General features: G+C 45.0%; 1 protein-coding gene across 1 annotated transcript; it reads right to left on the reverse strand.

Moving 5' to 3' along the window:
• Positions 1 to 4,169: 4,169 nt before the first annotated feature.
• LOC128794180 (histone H1-like) lies at positions 4,170 to 4,887 on the reverse strand. Its single transcript, XM_053953865.1, has one exon. The coding sequence runs from the start codon at positions 4,854 to 4,856 to the stop codon at positions 4,209 to 4,211; it is 648 nt and encodes a 215-aa protein (XP_053809840.1). The 5' UTR covers positions 4,857 to 4,887; the 3' UTR covers positions 4,170 to 4,208.
• Between the last annotated feature and the right edge of the window lie 15,855 nt (positions 4,888 to 20,742).

Here is a 20,742-nt window from a genome sequence, read left to right on the forward strand (position 1 = left end):
TGCTACAGCTGACTGGAACAGTGGCAGTGGAGGTGTTCATGGAAACACACAAAAACCAGAGAAATGGCAGAGGGATTTCTTCTCTCTCATGTGCTGGCACTGGAAGACTTTGAAGAACAGGCTACAAGACCAGTTGTTACCTGCACATACCATTTCCCCAAACCTGTCAGTGATGTATTTATCCCTCCCCCCATGAAAATAATTCAATTATTTTGTAGGTTGTTGTACTCCCCTGCCCAGGCAGGACAAGCAATTTCCAAATGCACATCCCAGTGTTTCATCGTCTCTGTTGTACATTGCAGCCATCTCTTTACAATCAATAGTGCAGAGATTTGCAGGCTGGTTTGCTTTCAATGCTGATCTAATTAGTTAATAAAATAATAGTCTCTCCCCTACCTCCTCCTACTTGTTTCCCCCTCATTTCTCATCTTAGCCACTGAAGAAATATTTCCTCTGTTCTCACGAAAGGAATGCATTTACACTTGCCACAGCAGTTCAAAGATACCAAGAATATATTTTCCTTATGCTGGTAATTGCTTTTCTTGGTCATTAGTTGATCAAAGTGCAGGAAATAGAGCGGGGGCAGTCAGACTGAATAATAGATTTGGAGTAGAACTGGGACTGGAGCTTTCTTGGGGTTTTTCTTTTGTTTTTAACGTGCTGAGTTATTCAGTCTGTGCACAGGGGTACCTCCCTGGTAGGTGTGGAGTAACTGTGGAGTTACTTGGGTGGTTCCTCCATGGTGTAAATCAGGCACCAGCTGTTCCATGTTGTTCCTCCAGACTCTGAAGGAACTCATAGCTCCAACACAGGTTTATCTCACAAACAAACTGAGGAAAGCCTTCTTTTTTTTCACCTGTCCAGCAAAATATGCAGGTGGTGAGAAAAGAAATGGAAACCTGGGGATTTGGTGCTTGGGTTTTTTGCCTGATATTTTGTTTGGAATTTTTTTAGACAGTTAAAAGTTAAGATTGTTCTTCCTTGCTTTCTGGCACTGTTCTTGTTTGGAAAGCTTGTGTAGAACGTGAAACTGAAACTTTAGATTAGCATAAACATTTTAAGGTCTTTCATCAAGTCTGTTGCACTTAATGTCAATGTATTTCATCATTGTGGCTCTTTAATGAGATTTGGCTGGTGCTGGTGAGACAGACATTCAGAAGTTCACTTTTGCTTCATTTGGGTTTTTTGTGGGTGTTTTTTTCCCCCGCCTGTGTCCGGCCCAGTGAGCTTTGGTGGATTTGCTTGGAGACAAACCAGTTTCTCGATTTCTCCTTATTTGGAACAAGTGCCCTTATCACTGTTGCCAAGAATATCCCAGGCTGAGTGGCAAAGGGCCAGGAGCTCGCCACAATCGCCCGGAGGGCTGGAATTCCCAGGGAAAACTGGGGCTGGCATGATCAGTGCCAACAGGAGGGAAGGTGTGGATAGGCTGTGTGTCGTCTCATGAACACCATTTTCACAGAAACATTGGTGTCTTTGGTAATCCTCCCTTAATAACTGGATGCTGAGGTCAAAGATAACTTAAAACGAATCTTGGGGTTTTTTGCAGTAAAAGTCTCCTTGCTTACTCAGTGGCATTTAATCATCTCAAGATCCATAATACATATAAATATTCTGACAAATATGGGAGGTGGGTGCTCCAATTTGCTTTTTATTCCTCAGAATAATTTCCTGGAATATACTGCATAAGGATTTTTATGAGCTTCCTGGGGAAATTGCTACTGTCCTGCATTCTTGTAATGAAGGACGATCTTGGAAACAACAAACAACTCCTTGACTTGGAACAAAAGGGGAAAAGTATCTGAAATTGTTAATATGTATTTATTGGAAGAGAAGGTGGCATTAAATAGTCTTAATGATTCAAGACAGCTCAGTGTTTTACTTTGAGTATGGAGGAAGTTTACTTTGAAGACCTGGCTCAATTTCAGTTGGGTTTAGTATGTCTGTGATCTGCTTTTGCATGTAAGAACAATATTCCCTATGGATATCCTGGGAATGCACAGGGCAAAATCACATCTGATGTTACTTCTGACATCAACAAATGCATAACAGGGATGAAAGTAATGCAGTATTTCTACTTCAAAAAGGGGAAAAGCAGAAACACCTGGGAACAGGTTAGATGACCTTGGAACAGGTTAGATGACCTTAGTGTGTGGAAGAATGGCAGGGGTAGAAAAATTGCTCCCTGGGATTGTTTACCTGGTCATTGTTAGTTTGCCAGAGAGGACCACCATAAATGCTACCATAAATGTAGGGACCCCACAAAAAGAGAAACAAAGTGAGGGGAAGGGGAAAATGGAGGGGAGGGTCACCCATGGAAAAATTAAGACTTTCTTTTAAATGCAGTTGGTAGAAGCAACAACTGAATGAGCTGCAGTGATCCCAGCCCTGCTAATGCTGGCAGGCATAATAAATGTTTAAATGTTTAAAACTGGTCTTAACAGTGCAAAATTTTAAGGACTCTAAACCAATAAAGCTCATCATGTACTTTTAATTAGTGCCTGTCAGGGAAGTAGCACACCTTCAGGCATTTCCATGCCCTCTGCCATGCCCACATTTTCCAAACACAGCGAGGAGCAACGCACACCCACAACAGGGCTGAGCCGCCCCCCATGCACACAGAGCCCCATGCAGGGCACCCTGACAGACGTGGCCTCAGAGGCCTCCCTGGGAAGGGTTGAAAAGCTCCATTTTAGGAGCTTTCTGCCAGGAATCACATCCCACTATACTGTGCACTAGGGGATGCAGCTCAGCTCTGGGCTCTTGGTGAGGTAAGTCCTGGACTCACGTGAAGTCATGAAAGTGTGGCATGAGAGCAGTTTAAAAATGGAGCTGAGCAGAGCTCACCCTGGCTGGAGGCTGGCAGGAACAGAAGGGAGGGATATTTTTGAGTTTCTGAGTGCAGGGCTCTGGTGGGGGAGCAGGCTGGCTCTGGTGGTGTAGAACAGGCTGACATAATGCTGAGGAGCCAGCAGAGTGGGTGGATCACGCTGGTGCTGTGTGCGTGAGCATGGCTGGCACATGGCTGTGAGCGCACATGGACAAAGGCACAAAGGCTGGGCTGCCCCATCTGTGCCTGGCAGGAGGCTTGGGGTCTCTCCGGGGAGTGCAGGTTTGTCTGGGACCTGTTCCCTGTGCTTGGGTGGTGGCCGTGCTGGCACAGAGGCCAGCCTAGAACTGGAAACTGATCCCTGTTCCTCCTTTCCATGGATGCTGAGGTCTCCAGGCATCATCTGAGCAGTGTATAAATAAATTTCTGGGGATGTAAATTGTACCTGTGCTCACTGTAAGGCCACCTCGCCCTGGCAGAAAGCTGCAGGATGGTTTGCATATAAAAGGTGTATAAAAGGTGCCTCGTTGGCTGTCACAGTGTGGGGAGACGGAGACACGGCATAGCACTCGTGGTTCATGCAGCAGAGACTGTATTGGTTTACACAGCTCTTCTGTACCCTATTCAAAATACTCCACATTCAAACCCGATTGGCTGTGACTGGTTACCACCCAGCTCACTGACCAACAGCTGCCTGCTTGCGTTCTTGTCAGGGCTTGGCTCTCCATAGCCAAACCCCTCCCCCTTTTATGGCGCGTACAGTGCAGCTGTAGGCTGTCATAGCTCCCCCTCTTCTGTTTTAAAATATAAAAGCCATGTTTATTATTGCTCTGTGAGGCCCCTTTGCAGAAAGGACAAGAATAATGGTACAAGGAGAATTAAATTCTTCACTAAACTGACAAACCTAATCTTTCTCGCTATTGGTGTGTACCATCAATTTTTTGCTATCATGTCCAGGAGCTATCAAAGGTTCAATGTTTCTGGGTGGCATGCTGCAGGCTAATTACGTAAAATTTACAACTTACAACTTGAATGTTACAAACAAACCAACTTAAAAACTATCAGAGGTAACATTTAAAACTGTTGGAGCATTTCCTTTTGCTCCTTATGTCCTTAAAGTGTCCAACTCTTGAGGTCCAGGTGAAGTCACAGGCGAATTGTCATTCCAAAGGTCTGGGATTTCCATCCAGCTGGTGCAGAGGGTTGTTACCCATCGAATACCAGTGTCTGTGGAAATACATGCATATCCACACCCTGAGTGACAAGGTCCCGTACCAGTACCTTCGGTTTAGGTAACTGGACATCATTAGAGGACTGTAATAACAAAGAATGATTTAAGATGACAGGGTTTATTTACTCTCATTTTCTCTCAGACATCTTACTTCTTTTTTGGCTCTGCCTTCTTTGCTTTGGCCACTTTGGGTTTGACTGTGTTAGGCTTGGCTGCTTTGGGCTTCACTTCTTTCACCTTAGCTGGGCTCTTGACTGCCTTCTTGGGGCCTGCCTCTGTGGCTCTCTTGGGACTCTTGGTCACTTTCTTGGCTGCTGTGGCTGCTGGCTTCTTCGCCTTCTTGGGGCTCTCCTTCACCGCCTCCACTTTCTTGGGCTTCTTGGCCACGCTGGCGGGCTTCTTGGCCACCGGCTTCTTGGGCGTGGCAGCTGGCTTTTTCTTCGTTGCCTTTTCTTTTGTCTCACCCGGCTTCTTGTTCAGCTTGAAAGAGCCAGAGACCTCGATGCCTTTGGTCTGCACCAGGGTGCCATTGCTGACAAGGCTCTTGAGCCCCAGCTTGATGCAGCTCTTGTTCTTCTCCACGTCATAGCCGCTGGCAGCCAGCACCTTCCTGAGCGTGGTGAGGGAGAGCCCCTTGCACTCCTTGGAGGCGGACACGGCCTTGGTGATCAGCTCAGTGACGCTGGGCCCCGCGGGCTCGCGGGCCTTGGAGCCACTCACCGCCTTCTTTGGCTTCTTGGTGCTGGCCTTGGTGCCGGGAGCAGAGGCAGTGGCAGTGGCCGTGGTGTCCAACATCGTGCCAGCCTTCGCCCATGAACCAGGGAAACCACTCCAGCTGCCTGCTTGTGTTCTTGTCAGGGACTGGCTCCCTGCAGCCAAACCCTCCTCCTTTTATGATGTGTACAGTCCAGTGTACGCTATCATAGTTGGCCAAAAGGCCTCCCAGTGCTCCCTTCTGCCTGCGGTAAAACCACATCAAGAATTCCCTGGGAGGGCTGGTTTGGCTTTGGCCCTTTCTGGGACTGCTGTGTCCAAAGGACAGTGGGATGAACACGTCCATGGGAAAGGAGCAAGGTTTAATTCCATGCGCTGGTAGGGATGTGGTGTGACTGGGCAAATCAGCTAAAGTCTACCTTTCTTCCCTCTCAAAAATGGGGAATATGGCATTCCTTATCCATACTGCATAAACACAAAAGCCTGGTTGTTTTTTTTTGTACAGTTCTAATAGAAATAAATACTACCTAAGCATCTACAATATGAGTTTAGGGTATTTCATGTTTGCTTTAGTTTTTTCTTATTTCTTTTTAGAAAGAACTCAAACTAATTTTGCTATATCCATCAACTCTTTTTTTCTTAATTCTTTTTTCTTACCAGTAAAAGATTTTTCTTAAGGATTATAGACTAATTTTACTGTACACATATTGCACTGAAACAACTGGTAAATTTTTCTTGTGCCTACTCAGAGAGCTGACTCCTATAAATAGTATTTCACATGTAGGCATAAAATACCCATGCTCTGTGGTCTCTGCCAACAGTTTGAGGTATGGAAATGAGGTTAATATTAATCTAAAATATATATTTTATTTGGAAACCTTTCTCTGCCTTTTCCCACATTGCTGTGAGAGAGATGGGAAACAGAGATGGACAGCAGCTTCATCCCTGGGAACAGATGGAAGGTGCAAAGCAGACATCTTCAAGAAGAGCTGACATTTTAAGCACTATCGAGTCTGCAGGGAGAGATAATATCGTTCCTGAGACATAATGATATTCTTGGAAGAGCAAACAAGCTTTACAGCATGCAGGTTGAAAAAGCATTTTGAGCCTGAATGCTTATTTCTTGTTATCATTCTATCCCTATGTGCAATAAAGATATTATCTCCTCCCTCAAACCTTGTCTTGCTTGTATCCCAAGACCTTTATGTCCAAAATTATATCAGATTTGATTTTCCAACTTGCTTTCTCATCCTTGATATTGATGTCTGCATCTTCCTACCTTCAAGGCTATGCTGCATGTCCTGGCCATGTGACACAGGATAAAGAGAGCAAGGGTTTACTTTTTATTTGCTGTCCTCATTGTTTTTACTAATGAATGTTTATTTATCCATCAAGTCAGAATAGGCAGTCATTTGCACTGGATCCTGATTTCAATTATGGATATCTTAAGTATTTGAGTAATAATGTCATTGTTTGTTATTAGGTTTTAAGTAACAGACATGAGTAAATAATAAGACAATATAAATATAAATCTACTTAATTATCTGAGCCTTAAATGCCAGACAATAATACCTAATCTAAAAAAAGAAACCCATGCGAATTACTAACATCAGAGAGACTTCAGAAAGAATCTGTCTCTTATTAAATTTAAGTGGGTCAAATCCTGCAGCTCCTCAGTGTAGGAGAGAGCTTTGTTCAAGGATTTTAATGGACTACACCATGATAAATGATGATAGAGGGGGTGATAAATGCAATGTGTTGCTCATTAGGACAGGCAGAGATGGGCTGGTAAATGATGGGTACAGATCTAATGATTTATTTGCAGAAGTACTGAGAAATATTCAAGCCCTAACTTAAGCTGTACATTGGGATGATACTGAGTGAGTTTGTGCAAAACTTGAGTCTCAGGGAGTTGAATCTTACATTATTTGTCTTCTATATAAGCAGAAGTAATAGTAATAAGGAATAAAAATGTATATCGTAACTGATTGATTGAAATTACAACTTTAGGGATTTTCTTCATCAAAAACTGGCAGGAAGAATTTAGTGCTGGCTGGGTGTTTTCCATTAAGTTGTGAAGAGCTCGTCTTTGGGTGAAGCATTAATAGGGAGTAAAGTGGAAAACTGACAAAAGCCTTCAATGTTTCCTGGGTTGCAGCACTTTGAGCTGATCTTGTGGCACCTCTGGGCCCAACCCATTGTGCTGTGCAGCTCAGATGAGCCTCCCTGGATCACCAGGACCCCAGGGAACCATCACTGCTCCAGAGTTTCCTCCTCCACCCTGTTTGAAATGGGAGGAATAACAATCCATTAAAATATTGCCTGTGCTTCTGCAGCAGCACAGGGAAAGAAGAGTTAACTTAGGAAGCAACCACATTTCCTGCTTTGTGTGAGTTCTTGGAGGGGTGATGGTGCAGCAGTGTGTTCTCAGTCTTTTCCAGGACAAAACTGGATTTAGTAACTGGGAAGGAAGAAACGGCAGCCACAGCTGGGAGGGAGACAGGGTGGGATGAGAGGGAAGGAAGGAGCAGGGAAGGGACAACCTGCCCAAGGAAAGGAGCCTTCAGGGCAAAGATGATAGTCAAGGTCAAGCTGTCAGAGACAACCACAACCTGGTATATAAAACTGATGGCAGCTGTTCCAGGGCTTTGAGCATGCCAGTGCTCCTAAATTCATTTTACATTCCTCAGGGGCAGTGATATGTGTGCTCTCTACCCCTCAGACGTGTGAAGGGAAATTAATTTCTGCTCCCTGCAGTGGGAATCTGGAGGGCTCTGACTGAGGCAGAGGAGGGGAGTGGGCCTCAGGACAGTTTTAGAGATAAGTTTGCTGTGAGGACAGGGGCGGGAGCTCTGCTGCATGGGCTGAATGGTCCCACCACATATGGCTGAGAGGGAACTGGTTCTCTCACTGCATTGCTAAGAGTCACATCTTTGGAGTCTTTCAGGAGAGGACTGCAAACCTCAGAGCGGTGTTGAAGCTGCAGCGTTGCTGTTTCAATCTGCATGAGTTTCAGAAGCAGCCTTCTACCTAAGCAAGTATTTTGGTATTGAATTAATTAGCAGTTCTCTTACCACAGCACTTTCACAGGAACTTCATCCCACACCTGCACCCCTTCACCTTTTCTGGCTGCGGCCCCTGCCACTTTCTCAGCCAGGCTCAGGGGGTGCCAGCACTACTTGCCCTGAGCCCAAGTCCTGCCTGCTATAATCCTCTGCCTTTGCAGAGCTATCCCCACAGTGACCTTGCTTAATGACCTCACTGCAGAGCCTGGTGCTCAATCAGCCTCTGCAAAGCTGCTGGGGCTGCTCTGGCCCTGGGGACAGGCTGGGTCTGCAGTGGGCAGCTGGGGGTGCTCACAGGGTGCTCACATGCTGTGCAGTGGGACAGAAAGGACATCACAATGCCCCTTCCCCGCTTGGTTTTAGTGTTCCCTCTGGCTGTGCAAACGTTTTGAGTTTTACAAGTCAAAACAGAGGAGAAGCTGATGGCCACTGCCTCCAGTTATGAATTAATGTAACTGATGTAGCCTGGCTGCCAAAGAAGGTGTGAGGACTGCTGAGGTGAGCACAGTGCTGAGCCTGTGCTGCTCTGGGAAACGGGCAGGCAAAAACTGCAGGATGCACAAGGGGAATCAAACACCTTCCCAACACATTGGTGCAGGTCACCAGTTTTCCCTAGAAACTCAACCACCAGGTTGAGCCCAGAGCCCCTTCCAGGGCCTAAAGGGGCCCCAGGAGAGCTGGAGAGGGATTGGGAACAAGGGATGGAGGGGCAGGACAAGTAGAATGGCCTCAACCTGAAGAGAGTAGATTTAGATTAGATTTTAGGGAGAAATTTTTCCCTGTGGGAAGAACTACCCTATAGTAAAAATGTGGCGAATCCCAGATCCAGGGAAGAAATGATGATGTCTGGCTCCAGATCAGAAGGCTGAAGGATTGCTTTATTAAAACTATACTATATTACATTAATATACTGTTTAAAGAGATACTATACAATTCTACATACTCACTTCTTACTTACCTATCTAACAAAACTCGAGACTCTCTGCTGAGAGCCCGAGCCACAGCTGGATCCCATTGGTCACTGAACCCAAACAACCTTCACCAGAATCCAACCCAGCAATCACTGCAGGTAAACAATCTCCACACCACATTCCACATGGGGAAAACCAAGGAGCAGAGATAAAGATTGTATTCTCTTCTTCTCTCTGTGCTTCTCCTGAGAGACAGAATTATGTCTCTCTGTCCAGAGAATGGGAATGTCACACTACCCTGAGAGTGAAAGGCCCTGGCACAGGGTGCCCAGAGCAGCTGTGGCTGCCCGTGGATCCCTGAAAGTGTCCAAGGCCAGGTTGGACACTTGGAGCACCCTGGGACAGTGGAAGGTGTCCCTGCCCATGAGGGTGGGACTGGATGGGCTTTGAGGTCCTTCCAAGTAAACCATTCTGTGATTCTGTGATTTATTTAACTCTAAAGTTACTACTAGCCTCTCATTTTCGTATGTTCCCTCCATTCCCACAGTTCTGCCCTCTGGACTTTTGTCCCTTCTCTGTGCCCATGTCAGGGCTAAGAGGCAGGAGCAGGCAGGGAGCAGAGGGGCTGTGAGGCTCAGCCTGCAGCCAAACCATCCTGCTCTTCTCAGATAACATTGTGCCGAGGGGAAACAACTACTAAGGGTTATAGATAGGCCAGAATGACAACAACATCGTTAAAGCCTTTGTCATTCGTGATGAATCCTTGCAAATGTTCCTCAGCTTCAGAGGATGAAGGTCTGTTTTCAAAGAGGAGCATCAGCTGATCTAAACCCAGATAAAATTCACAGCACTACACTGCATTCATCAGCACAAAGAGTCATAAAAATGCCGGGTACCACTGTCTCACACAGGAAAAAAAGTACAGCCAGCATCACACCTCACAGCTTCAGGATTTCTTTTGGAGCTAAGCAAACTTCCAGCAATTTTCCAGCCAGGGATTCATTTCTGTTGTGCTCTTGCTTTCCAGACACAACACAGCTACTCCTGGGGCTGCCAGCTTGGGGCTGGGCTGAGCACCCCTTTGGGAGCAGCAGGGTTACAGGAGGATCTCTCCTGTGTAACACTTGGTGCCCCCTTGAGAAGTGTGATCCAAACAAGAAAACAACTTGCTGGAAGTTTTCCATCCAAACTGGTGTTCTAGAACTCATTTATTTGTGTGAGTGATCTAATGAAAGTCAAACAAAATTCAGAATAAGATTTCTTCCACCAGAGGGATTTTTTTAGCATCTTTGATAACTGTGCAGAGGTAGGAAAGAAAGGGAAGATGCTGGACTGAGTAAGGGCAATTGTGATGAATGTATTTCAGTTACCTTAAATATACAACCTACTGTGAAAGGAGTGAACAGCCAATCTGAGGAACTATTATTTTTTTAAGCATCCTCCAGAGTGATTATTTGAGAAAGATGTGCTTGTTGTGTTACACTTCCATAAAACATGTACATAGGCAAGTTTCTGAGCATCACGTCCTCCAACTCCAGCACAGGAGTTTGTGCTGAGGGAGTGTTTTTTGGTTTGGGAAGGGAGGAGTAGGGTTATTTTTAGGGTTTTTTTTCTGAATAGGGAAATGGAATGGCATTGAAGAAAACGGAATTTAACAAAAGGAAACGGGAATGGCATTGAAAGGAGGAGTACACCCTTTCCCTTGCACGGCAGCAGGGAAGCCAGCAGACACCCTACTACCCCAATACACTTACTCAGAACACTAAGCTGTGCTTATCCAAATTTCTTCATGGAGAACATGGTCAAGCATGGGACCAGGCTGCCAGGGCAGTGGGGGAGTCCCCATCCCTGGAAGTGTCCCAAATCACGTGTGAATGTGGTACTTGGGGACCTGGTTCAGTGGTGAACAGGGTGGTGGTGCTGGGCTGATGGTTGGATTTAATAATCTTAAAAGTCCCTTCTGACCTTGACAATTCTGTGATTCTGTGTTTGGCTGGGGGATAATTCAGACAGGCTGTCCTATAAAATTATTAGGTACAAGTAGAAAGAGACTTAAGAGACTTTTACTCCTCTGTCTCTACTAATTTGAGCAGCCAGCTTGAATTATTTTCTCTCTCTAATATTTTCCTCTGATTGCCTTCATATTCACATTTAAATTAAAGCGAAGATAACTGGCCAGAAGTTCTCACCTTTAGCCTGCAGATGCTTTTGATATCAGCTCTGCTGTGTCATGCAGCAGCAGTGCTGCTGCCATGGAGGAGCTGCTGGTGGAAAGGTTGAATGGAGCTTTGGTGATACACAGCTCATAAATCTGAGGAAGTCAGAGGTCTGATTTACACTTTAATTAAAGTATGTATCATACCTATATTAGAATTCAAATGCTTAACTAATATAAAGGTCAATGAAATGCAGAAGCTGCTCCCTTCCTACATTTTTAATTTCCACATTTTGGTTCACTCAGTCAAATGTGCACACAGAGCAATCAGGAAACTTAATCCAACAGTTTATAAGGAAAGATACAGTGATGTGTCTTAATCTAAATTCAAATTACTTTCTTCTGGGGAAAAAGTCATAGCTGTCAAAACCATTGCTGTACTAACTGTAAATTTATCACTTTTGTTACATAATCTCTGGGGAAATTAGATTATAAAACCTGTTTCTGATTCTTAAGGCTTATACACCAAACAATAAAAATTTGCCTTGATTCATAACCTGTTAGACTTCATTAAAAAATATGGAGCCTGGAGATTTATGAATAGCAGTGACATTGACATAGCTTCATTTGCAAAGAAATTACATCCATAGCTCTGCATTAATCTGTAAATGCTTATGAATGAGAACTTATTTATAATTGTTGGGAAAAAATATTTGTAGGATTTACAAGTGAGATATGATTTATCTTGGGGAATTTATAATTTCAATTATATACAATTAATACCAGTCATAATTTAAGACTTCTGGTTGATGAAAGGCTGTGCATATTGACTAATTATCCTACTTTTCAGTTAGACATAAAGAATGTTGTGCTTTGAATAGTTTAAGGACTGCAGGTTTTCATCATGTAATAGCAAGCAATGGCACTGATCTGTTTTATATGATATAGGTAATTCTTGTCTCCAAATTAACTAAGCACAGAATTCGGCACTTCCAAGGGCAGACTGTCAATGTGAGGACTAAAAACTTCTGTAGTGAATGTGAAAATACAGTTTTACGGTTGTAGGTGCTTATATCTAGCTGGTCTCTCCTTCCTAGTCTGTACTAACATCAGTTTGCAGCTGTTTCCTGGGGCACCTGCTTGGTCCTTTCCACTGCTGGGGGTCCTGTGGCACAGGGAAGTTGTGACACAGGGACAGTGACACCATTCATCCACACCTTCCTGTGTTCCACATCTCAGGCAGTTTCTTGCCCAAATTAAATCAAATTAGATGCTATGGCACCAAAGGTTTTTTTCCTGCAACAGGAATGACCAAGAGAGAGATTTTCTGTGCAAACCCCCTTTAATCATGAAATCTTACATTCCTGAGACTGTAAGTGCCATAAGGATGCAGCTGCTGTCCTGGCTCTGTATTCCCTGGGAAACTGGGTTACATTTGCAAATAAATTTGCTTCTATTTGTGTTTTGTATCTACCAAAGCACCAGTCCCAGGGAAGACTCCTTAGCATCCATTCCAATGTCCTTGACCTTGTGTCTACCTAAATCCTTAGTCTGAAATGGGAGGAGGGATGTCTCCACAAAAATATTTCAGCAATCACTGGGAAGACTGGGCAATGATATGAGAGAACAGGAGTTTATTTTGAATGCATGATGTAGAAATGGCAATAATTATAGTGTCTATGAATGCTTCCAGGCTGTTCTCTGGGCCCAGCAAGTCCTCAGTACAAAAATTACCAGTCCAAGTTTTCGCAGCATGACAATGTCCCTCAGTTCTCTCAATGTCAAACCATTCAGTGCATTGCTAAAAATACTTTCCTTGTGCACAAAGCCAGCCTGGCATGCTTTGAAGAGGAAAGCATCCAAGCTGCCTGTGCTGATTGACTACTCAAAAAAACCTTTCTGCAGAGAGCTGTGCAACTTTCTGAATGGATTAGCTGTGGCCAGGCTCACAGCCCTTTGTGTTTCCCTCGTGTATGAACAGACAGGAACTGAGGGTTTGTTGCATTTTAACTTGGAAGTGTGGACACAGAAAATGGCAGCTCTTAATTTTGCTTTTGAAGTCTATTTTGCTCAAGAATATAAAAAACTTAGGCTCATCTTGTCGGAGAACTAGAGCCACTTATGTGTCTGGGGTATAATCAAAGCTGCTGGCACGTGTTTAGTTGGGTCATTAGTACAAAAAAAAAAAAAAAAAAAGACCCTGGCAAATAAATTAATTGTTCAAATGCTGTTAGTCGATGTCAACGTTTGTACAGTATTTGATCTGAGGCTATAACAAAGGTCTGCATGAAGCAATGTCTTGGGGAGCTTCCATTTCCACTGGCAGAGAAGATCCTGTGCTCTCTGGTGCAGCCACGGCATTTTAGAGCACCGAGAGCGGGGCTGACACTAGCTGAGCACTTGGGACAGAGCTGGAGCACGCCTCAGGACAAGGGACAGGAAGTGGAGGAGAAAGAAGAGCTGAGGAGGATGATGCGGGCAACCAAGCAAGCGTTGCAGGTGATGGTAGTCTTAATTAGCTTTTTTTCTGCAGCCATCATCCTCTGGGGATGCTGTGGCAGCAAGCTGAGGAGGCTGATGGAATTTGGAAGTGTCCTGGATGGATGAGATCCTCCTGAAATTTCTGTTGAAGATTTTGCTATTTCTGGAAAGGCAAATATGCTTCTCAAAATGGCAAATGTTTGAATGGGCTTTAATTTGACCATAATGTAAATTTTTTTTTTTTTTTTGAAGGTAGGCCAAAGTTGGGATTGAGCAAGAGAGATCAAAGTAAACTGGAGCTAAATGCAGCTGTGGGAAATGTGAAACTAATTTACAAAACCCCAAGTCGCTTTATGATCTGAACAAGAGAGACCAGTGCTGGAAACTGTAACACGGTTCCTACATGGCAAAGCCAAGAGCACTGAGAGAAATGGTTCAGCAAATCACTTGCACATGAGCCAGTCCAGGCAGTAAATGGTTCATCTGATAATTGGTTGCTTTAAATGTGGAGCTGAGTTGGTCTTTGTGCTTTCACACTTGCTGTCTCTATTTAGTGACACTTTCAAATTGCAGTTTGAAATTACTTTGTAATATTGTCTTTGTAAGGACAATTATCTTCAGAGATTTGTGGTATTGTCATTATTCCTAAAGATAATCCTTATTTTCTAGCACCTTGGATGGGCCTGTTCCTATTGATTCAGTGTTGTGACTTGACATCTTGATGAAGTTTTCAGGTATCTTCCCACAACAGCCCATGGCCACAGGAGTGTCCCAGGAAGAGCTGCTGGTATGAGGGTGCCCTAAGGCTAAAGGCAGAAGACAAAAGCAAGGGGAGACCACTTGTATCTTTTTTAGGATGCCACATCCCTGGAAATGTCCAGGTTGGACAGGGCTTGGAGCCACCTGGGCTAGAGGAAGGTGCCCCTGGCCATGGCAGGGGTGGAACAGGAGGAGCTTTAAAGACCCTTCCAGCCCAAACCAGTTTGGGATTCTGTGATCATGGTTTTTCTCAGGCCCTGGATCACACAACTACAACAGGGTAAATCCTGAAACAAAAATACTTGGAGGTGTACACACAGGGCAGGAATATGAGAGCACCCTGTAATGCACAAGCTGGTCCCATAGAGATGCCCTTTGTAGCCTCCATACATGTTCTCTGTTCAAGGCAGGGCTTTGGAATATTCCTAACAGGGCAGACATGTTCCAGATGCTGCATTTTGGTGGATGCTGGTGGCTGTCCTGCTCTGGGCACTACTGCATCCTCCTGGGAACAACACCCAGCAGCCATTCTCTTCAAAATCCCCAGCCAGGTTTTCACCCAAGCAAGGAAGAGTCTTTGATAGCTGCGATGCTGAACATACTGAAACCCAGCTGTGTTACCAAAGAGTGTTATTTCTTCTTTGAAGATCCTTTCAGAAAAGCTGATGAATTAAAATGCTTTTCAGACCACAGAAGGAGCTGAATTTCCATCTCGTGCCTCCCTCTCACAAAAGGAGCCGCAGTCATTAGGGAGAAGCCAATGCCTGTCTGCTCGTGATGGATGTGTGCGAGTGAGAAGTGAAAGCTCCTTTTCTTCTCAACAGCCAAGTGCCACAGTCAGAGTTTCAACCTCTTAATCAATCAGTGTCAGCCAGTGTCACAGTCCCTCAGCACCACAGTTAGCTTTGCACTACCCTACTACTCCCATTACTGCTCCTGCTGCTGCACGGGCTCTGCTTCACAATCCCTTCATCAGGAGTGGGTGAAAACTCTGCTGGAAAGGCCTGCTGGGCTTTGAGACATCCTGGGAAGGGAAGGGAAGGGAAGGGAAGGGAAGGGAAGGGAAGGGAAGGGAAGGGAAGGGAAGGGAAGGGAAGGGAAGGGAAGGGAAGGGAAGGGAAGGGAAGGGAAGGGAAGGGAAGGGAAGGGAAGGGAAGGGAAGGGGCTGAAATACAGCATTGTGGGTGAATCTCGCAGTCTGGTGCTGTTCCTGTGTCTATCACTGGAATTACCCAAGGAGGCCAGGATGGGGATGAGTGGCAGCTGCAGCACACTCTGCTGCTGGAGCCCTGCTGGAGTGTCAGACAGGGCTCGGGTTGTCCTTCAGCAGAGCTGATCAGCTCATGACCTTCAGCTCTATTGCATCCTCTGATGTGAGAACTGAAGTTTAAATCAAGCCAAACAGATTGCTTTTGTCATTTAACTTCATGCTGCATCATCACTGCGTTGCTCCCACCCCTGCCCTCATCTTTCTCATGTTGGACTGATTGCCCAAAGGAGTTAGGGAGAAGCATTGTTTTAAAAGCATGCTGCTTCTAGAAATAGGAAAGCAATACAGGGCTCTTTTAAGGCCTTGCTCATATGTGTGGTCTAGATTTTTTTCCTTTGAAGAATGTAAATCTTAAAAAAAACACAGTTGCAGTGAGAAAAAACTAAGGGTGGAAAAATAATTTTCTACCTGACGAAGCAGCATAGTTCTCTATTCTGAACAAAACCCTGAGGCATGCTGTGACAATCTGAGTCTGTTGCCTTCTAAACTAGAGTATCTAGGAAAAGGTTAACCTGCAGTTTTTGTAAGGTTGGCTGGGAGATGGAGGGTGTTCACTCTGAATAAGCTTGTTTGCGTGCCACAGACACATGAGGCAGTGGGAAAGCCCTGCCTTCTCCCCTCCAGCCCCTACTGTCAGTGTTGCTGTGATGGTCAGAGAGGGGTTTAAAGATGCTCTGAGCAGATTTCTGCCCCTCCTGCAGACAGTGACCACAGGCTGTGCCTGGAGACCCTCCTGGAGACCCTCCTGGCTGAGCAGTCCCAGGGGCTCCTGTGTGTCCCTCCTGCACAGAAGAGGTGTGAGTGTGGTGTCTGCACAGCCCTGGGGAGAATGAGCTCCCCAGTGTGCCCAGAGCGGCTGAAATCCGCTCTGCACGGACCAGCTGGATGCTGTTGCTTTAAATGCTTTTCATTTCTGTTCCTGTCCGCTTCCTCTGGAGCTCAGCACTGCCTAGGCTGCGGCTCTGCTCTGTGGTGGTCCGTGACCACCACCTAGTGCACAGCTCTGCTCCACTGCTGCAGGCACAGAGGATCAGGTGGGCACTTTGCTGTGGGGCTTTTCAAAATTCCCACCTTGGGAATTCCATCCCAGCCCCTCCCCACCCTCCCAGACAGGAATTCCCTCCCAGACAGGAATTCCCTCCCAGTATCCCATCCATCCCTGCCCTCTGGCAGTGGGAACCATTTCCTGTGTCCTGTCCCTGCATGCCTTGTCCCCAGTCCCTCTCCAGCTCTCCTGGAACCCCTTTAGGCCCTGCAAGGGGTTCTGAGCTCTCCCCGGAGCCTTTTCCTCTCCAGGTGAACATTCCCAGCTCTTTCAGCCTGGCTCCAGAGCAGAGGGGCTCCAGCCCTGGGATAAACTTAGTGACCCCCCCAGAATTCACCCCAAGACATCCATGTCTCCCTTGGGCTGTGGCCCAGAGCTGGATGCTGTCTTCCAGGAGGAGCAAGGTGCTCCAGAGGGGTTGGCTGATGCCTTGTGCAGGCTGTCCTAGAACAGAGCCTAGACAGTTAAAGAATAAAGCAGGGATTTATTAAAAGGATCTCCTCCATGGATCCACCTTGGGCAGCACCAGAGCCCAGCCAGGGCTGCACCCAAGATGAACCAAAACGGTCCCAAAATGCACGAGCGCTCCCGGGGGCTCTCACTGTGATCAGCTCTGCTCCATTTGCACCTTGCAGTTCATTGTCCCATTCCAGCTTTAGCCCATGCACTCCCATCCTGCTTGTTTTTCTCTCTCCAGCCCACGTTGTTTGTGCTCTTGGGCCTGAGATTTGGATCATTTGTCCTTGGTCCCCAGCTGGAGAAGGAATTGTTTTGTCTCCCTGCTCTGTGCAGAGAGCTCACCTTCCCCTCATGTGAAGACCCACACACCAAAGCAGCACAGAATGTGAAAAATATAAAAGCTAAACTTGAGGCATCACAGTTACCTGGCACAGGTTTGGATTGGGGTGGGTTAACTGCAGACACACATTCCTGAACAAAAGAAAAGTAAAACTGAACATGTGTGGTAAGAGCAAGGATGGGTTTAGATCCATGCTCCTCTGAGATATGAGGCACACTTATTTTTCTGCATAGATCAGGAGGAATTTATGTTAAACTGCAGCCACCTAAATAATCTCATTGCTGAAAGATGTTACTGAGGGGAGTTTGGTTTCCTTCATCCTGAGCAGTGCAGAGCACAGCTCAGCACTCCCAGCTCTTCTTGAGGCAGGTTAGTTGTGCCTTGGGATGTTGGCCAACCCATCTGATTAGTGAGTTACTTATTTATTCAAGACTTATTTCTAAAAATCCAAGGCAGATTAAAATTTGGCAAACACTAGGCTGCTGGAGTGAGTGATGCGGAGAATAATAAATGGAGCAAAATTAATTCAACTTCCTCTTGGAAACTTTGCAAATATGCATATTAAATCATGCTTGAATCACAATGAATATAAAAAGTAAATGTTCACCAAAACACAGTGCCCATTTACAACCCGTGTTCCCTGTAAATCCAGAGTTTACAAGGCATGTAAATCCTACACAGTCCCACCTCCATAGTAAATCAAAAGGAGGAGGATTTGTTGTGTGCCAGTAGCTACTTCATACTTCTCTGCAGGATGTTTTTGCTAAAAGAATCCTCCAGGAGAATCTGCAAAGGATGGAGACCCTGCCCAAGAGAAAAATAATGAAGAAAATTTTCTGAAGAATGGCCTCTTAGATTTCCATTTTAGTTTGTATACTTTGTATTTGTACATTCTTATGACAGTCTCAAGGGGTTCTTGTTTTTTAAAAAAAATTAAGGCCTCTAGGCTGTGAGCCAGAATGTCAAGCTTCTACCTTAATTACTCTTTAGTGTTAAAAATAAATAAATACACCTGCATCAGTGCTAAAATAACCCAGAACATAAATGCTGAAGTGGCTTGGATTAGCCTGGTAAAATGTCCCCAGTTTTCACAGAATGTTCTTGCCTGCAAATAATGAAACTGTTACATAAATAAAGGGCATGGTGGTTTGTCTTACAAAGATATGTGAGCGCATTGTATCCTCTAAAAAGCAGACACACATCTCCAAGTTTCTTGTGATTTGATTTGTTACTTCTGCTCCCTTCCACTTGGTTTTACCCTCAGCCTCAATTGCTCATCTGTGCAATTAATCCCACCACCTGCTGTAATAGTAGTGGGTTGGTTTTATTTTGGGGTGTATTTTGTTTTGAGGTTTTTTGGGGGGTGAGGATGGGTTGGATTATTTTTTTTTTTTTAATGTGTGTGTATGTATGTTTGGGTTTATGGGTTTGCTTTAGTTTTTTGTTTGGTTGGTTTTTTGGAGGGTTTGTTTTTTTGATGAGTGGATATTTTTCTATTTGTTTTGTTGTTTCTGTGGGTTTTTGGTGGTTTATTTTCTGTTTTATTATGTTTCACTGCTATTTTTACTTCAGAAAAAAAAATTAGTTTAAATAATAAAGGAGGGAGGAAGGTAATGTACAGTTGAATTGAAATACAGAGATGAAATTAAGGTAATTTCCCTCTCTCTGGGTGTTGCTTTTGTCTCTGTTTCTTATGTCTGAGGAGTAAAAGCAGGAGGGAACTGGTGTGGCCAGCATGTAAAAATAATTAGGTTTTTTTTGTTTTGTTTTGGTTTTGGTTGTTTTTTTTTTTTGTTTGTTTGTTTTTGGGTTTTTTTTTTCCTAGGAATGCTTTTGGGTACTCACACTGGAGGTGCAATGAATGTTCTGAAGGCTTCCAGCTCACGTTAAATTGAAGTCTGCACACTCAGTCAGGAGTTTGCTTCTACCCTAGCTCTGGTTTTGATTAAACACTGAGGAAAAGGGTGAGGAAAAGGTGCTGAGGATATTATATCTGCATACATTGATTTCAGGGTTTTGTTTTCTCCCTGTAGTGACACTGCTCACCTGCCCTTCAGCTGCGTAGAAAACCACCTGGTTTATTCTGCTGCTGACAGTTCTCACGCAGCAGTTTCACCTGCTGGCAGAGCTGGGTCACAGGGAACCCCTGCCAGCTGCATATTGCAAATAAACATTATGGATTTTAATGAGCAGTTCCATGCCCACATAAATCAGCTGTCTGGAGGCAACATTGCTGCTGCCACCCATCAGTTCAGAGGAGATTCCAACCCACAAATCTCATCCTGCAAGGACCATTCCCTAGTACACCCTTTGCCGTCATCACTAATTGGTGATGTGAAAGGAGGCTCCTGTATGCTGGTGATAAACAGATCATCTGCCATATAAAGTAGTCTGGTTCAAACTCAGAACCTGCTTGCAAAAGAATAAATAAATTCATCAGACACTTTCCAATATCATATTTTCTAATCCCTAAGCCAGTCCTTGAACCTTTCGCTCTAATTGATTTTATTATCCCTATGGTTGCATAAAGTAACCATCTTCTAGTCTTCCTTTTTGCCTTTAAATAATTTAATTTTTTTTTTTTGCAAAGCATCAGTTTCTCCCTCCTTATTTCTCAAGAGGCTGCAGTCAGTTTTCGTAAGTGCAAAATAAATCATCTCTAAAAACAATTCTACCAAGTTTGTGATAGATCATAATCATTCAGGGGGACCCAACCCCTGCACTGGTAGTGCTGTTACTGGTGGCAGTGATGGGTTTTGTCATCTGCCTGAGCTCTGGTGGTTGTGAAGGGGAATCACAGAGTCCCAGAATGGTTTGGGTTGGAGGGACCTTAAAGCCCATCCAGTGCCACCCCTGCCCTGGGCAGGGACACCTTCCACTGTCCCAGGCTGCTCCAAGCCCTGTCCAGCCTGGCCTTGGGCACTGCCAGGGATCCAGGGGCAGCCACAGCTGCTCTGGGCACCTGTGCCAGGGCCTGCCCACCCTCCCAGGGAGCAATTCCTTCCTACTATTTAATCTAAACCTTTCATGTTTGATTTTAAAACCATTCCCCCTTGTTCTGACACCATGTGCCCTGAAAAATGAGTCCTGCAGCCAGGAGAGCAGGAGGAGCTGTGTAGCAGGAGAGGAAGTCAGGGGGTGTCATTATGGGCACAATCTTTTGCATTCTCCTGCTTTTCCCAATGACTAGAAGCATTGGACAGCAGAGGAGGAGCACGTGGCAGAGCCTGTTCTCTGGTTCCCATTGCCTCTTCAGTCCTGCAGGTCTCTCCAGGTCTGTCACCCATCTGCCCACAACAAACAGCTGACAGTTTATTCAGCTCATCCTTCTGAAGCTTTATGATCCTCTGGATTAAGGTGGGGGTGCCAGATAAGCAATACAACAGCAGCAATAACAGTCCAAGGACATTTATTAACTCTCCAGGCCCTTGGCTCAGCTCACAGTTTTGCAAAATGGAGATTTCAGCTTTAAATACCACCTT

Source organism: Vidua chalybeata, chromosome 12 (genome assembly GCF_026979565.1).
Source record: "Vidua chalybeata isolate OUT-0048 chromosome 12, bVidCha1 merged haplotype, whole genome shotgun sequence".
In the NCBI taxonomy this organism is placed as follows: Eukaryota; Metazoa; Chordata; class Aves; order Passeriformes; family Viduidae; genus Vidua; species Vidua chalybeata.

Coding starts and splice junctions, on each gene's coding strand:
- LOC128794180 (XM_053953865.1), bottom strand. CDS start 4,856: ATGTTGGACACCACGGCCACTGCCACTGCCTCTGCTCCCGGCACCAAG.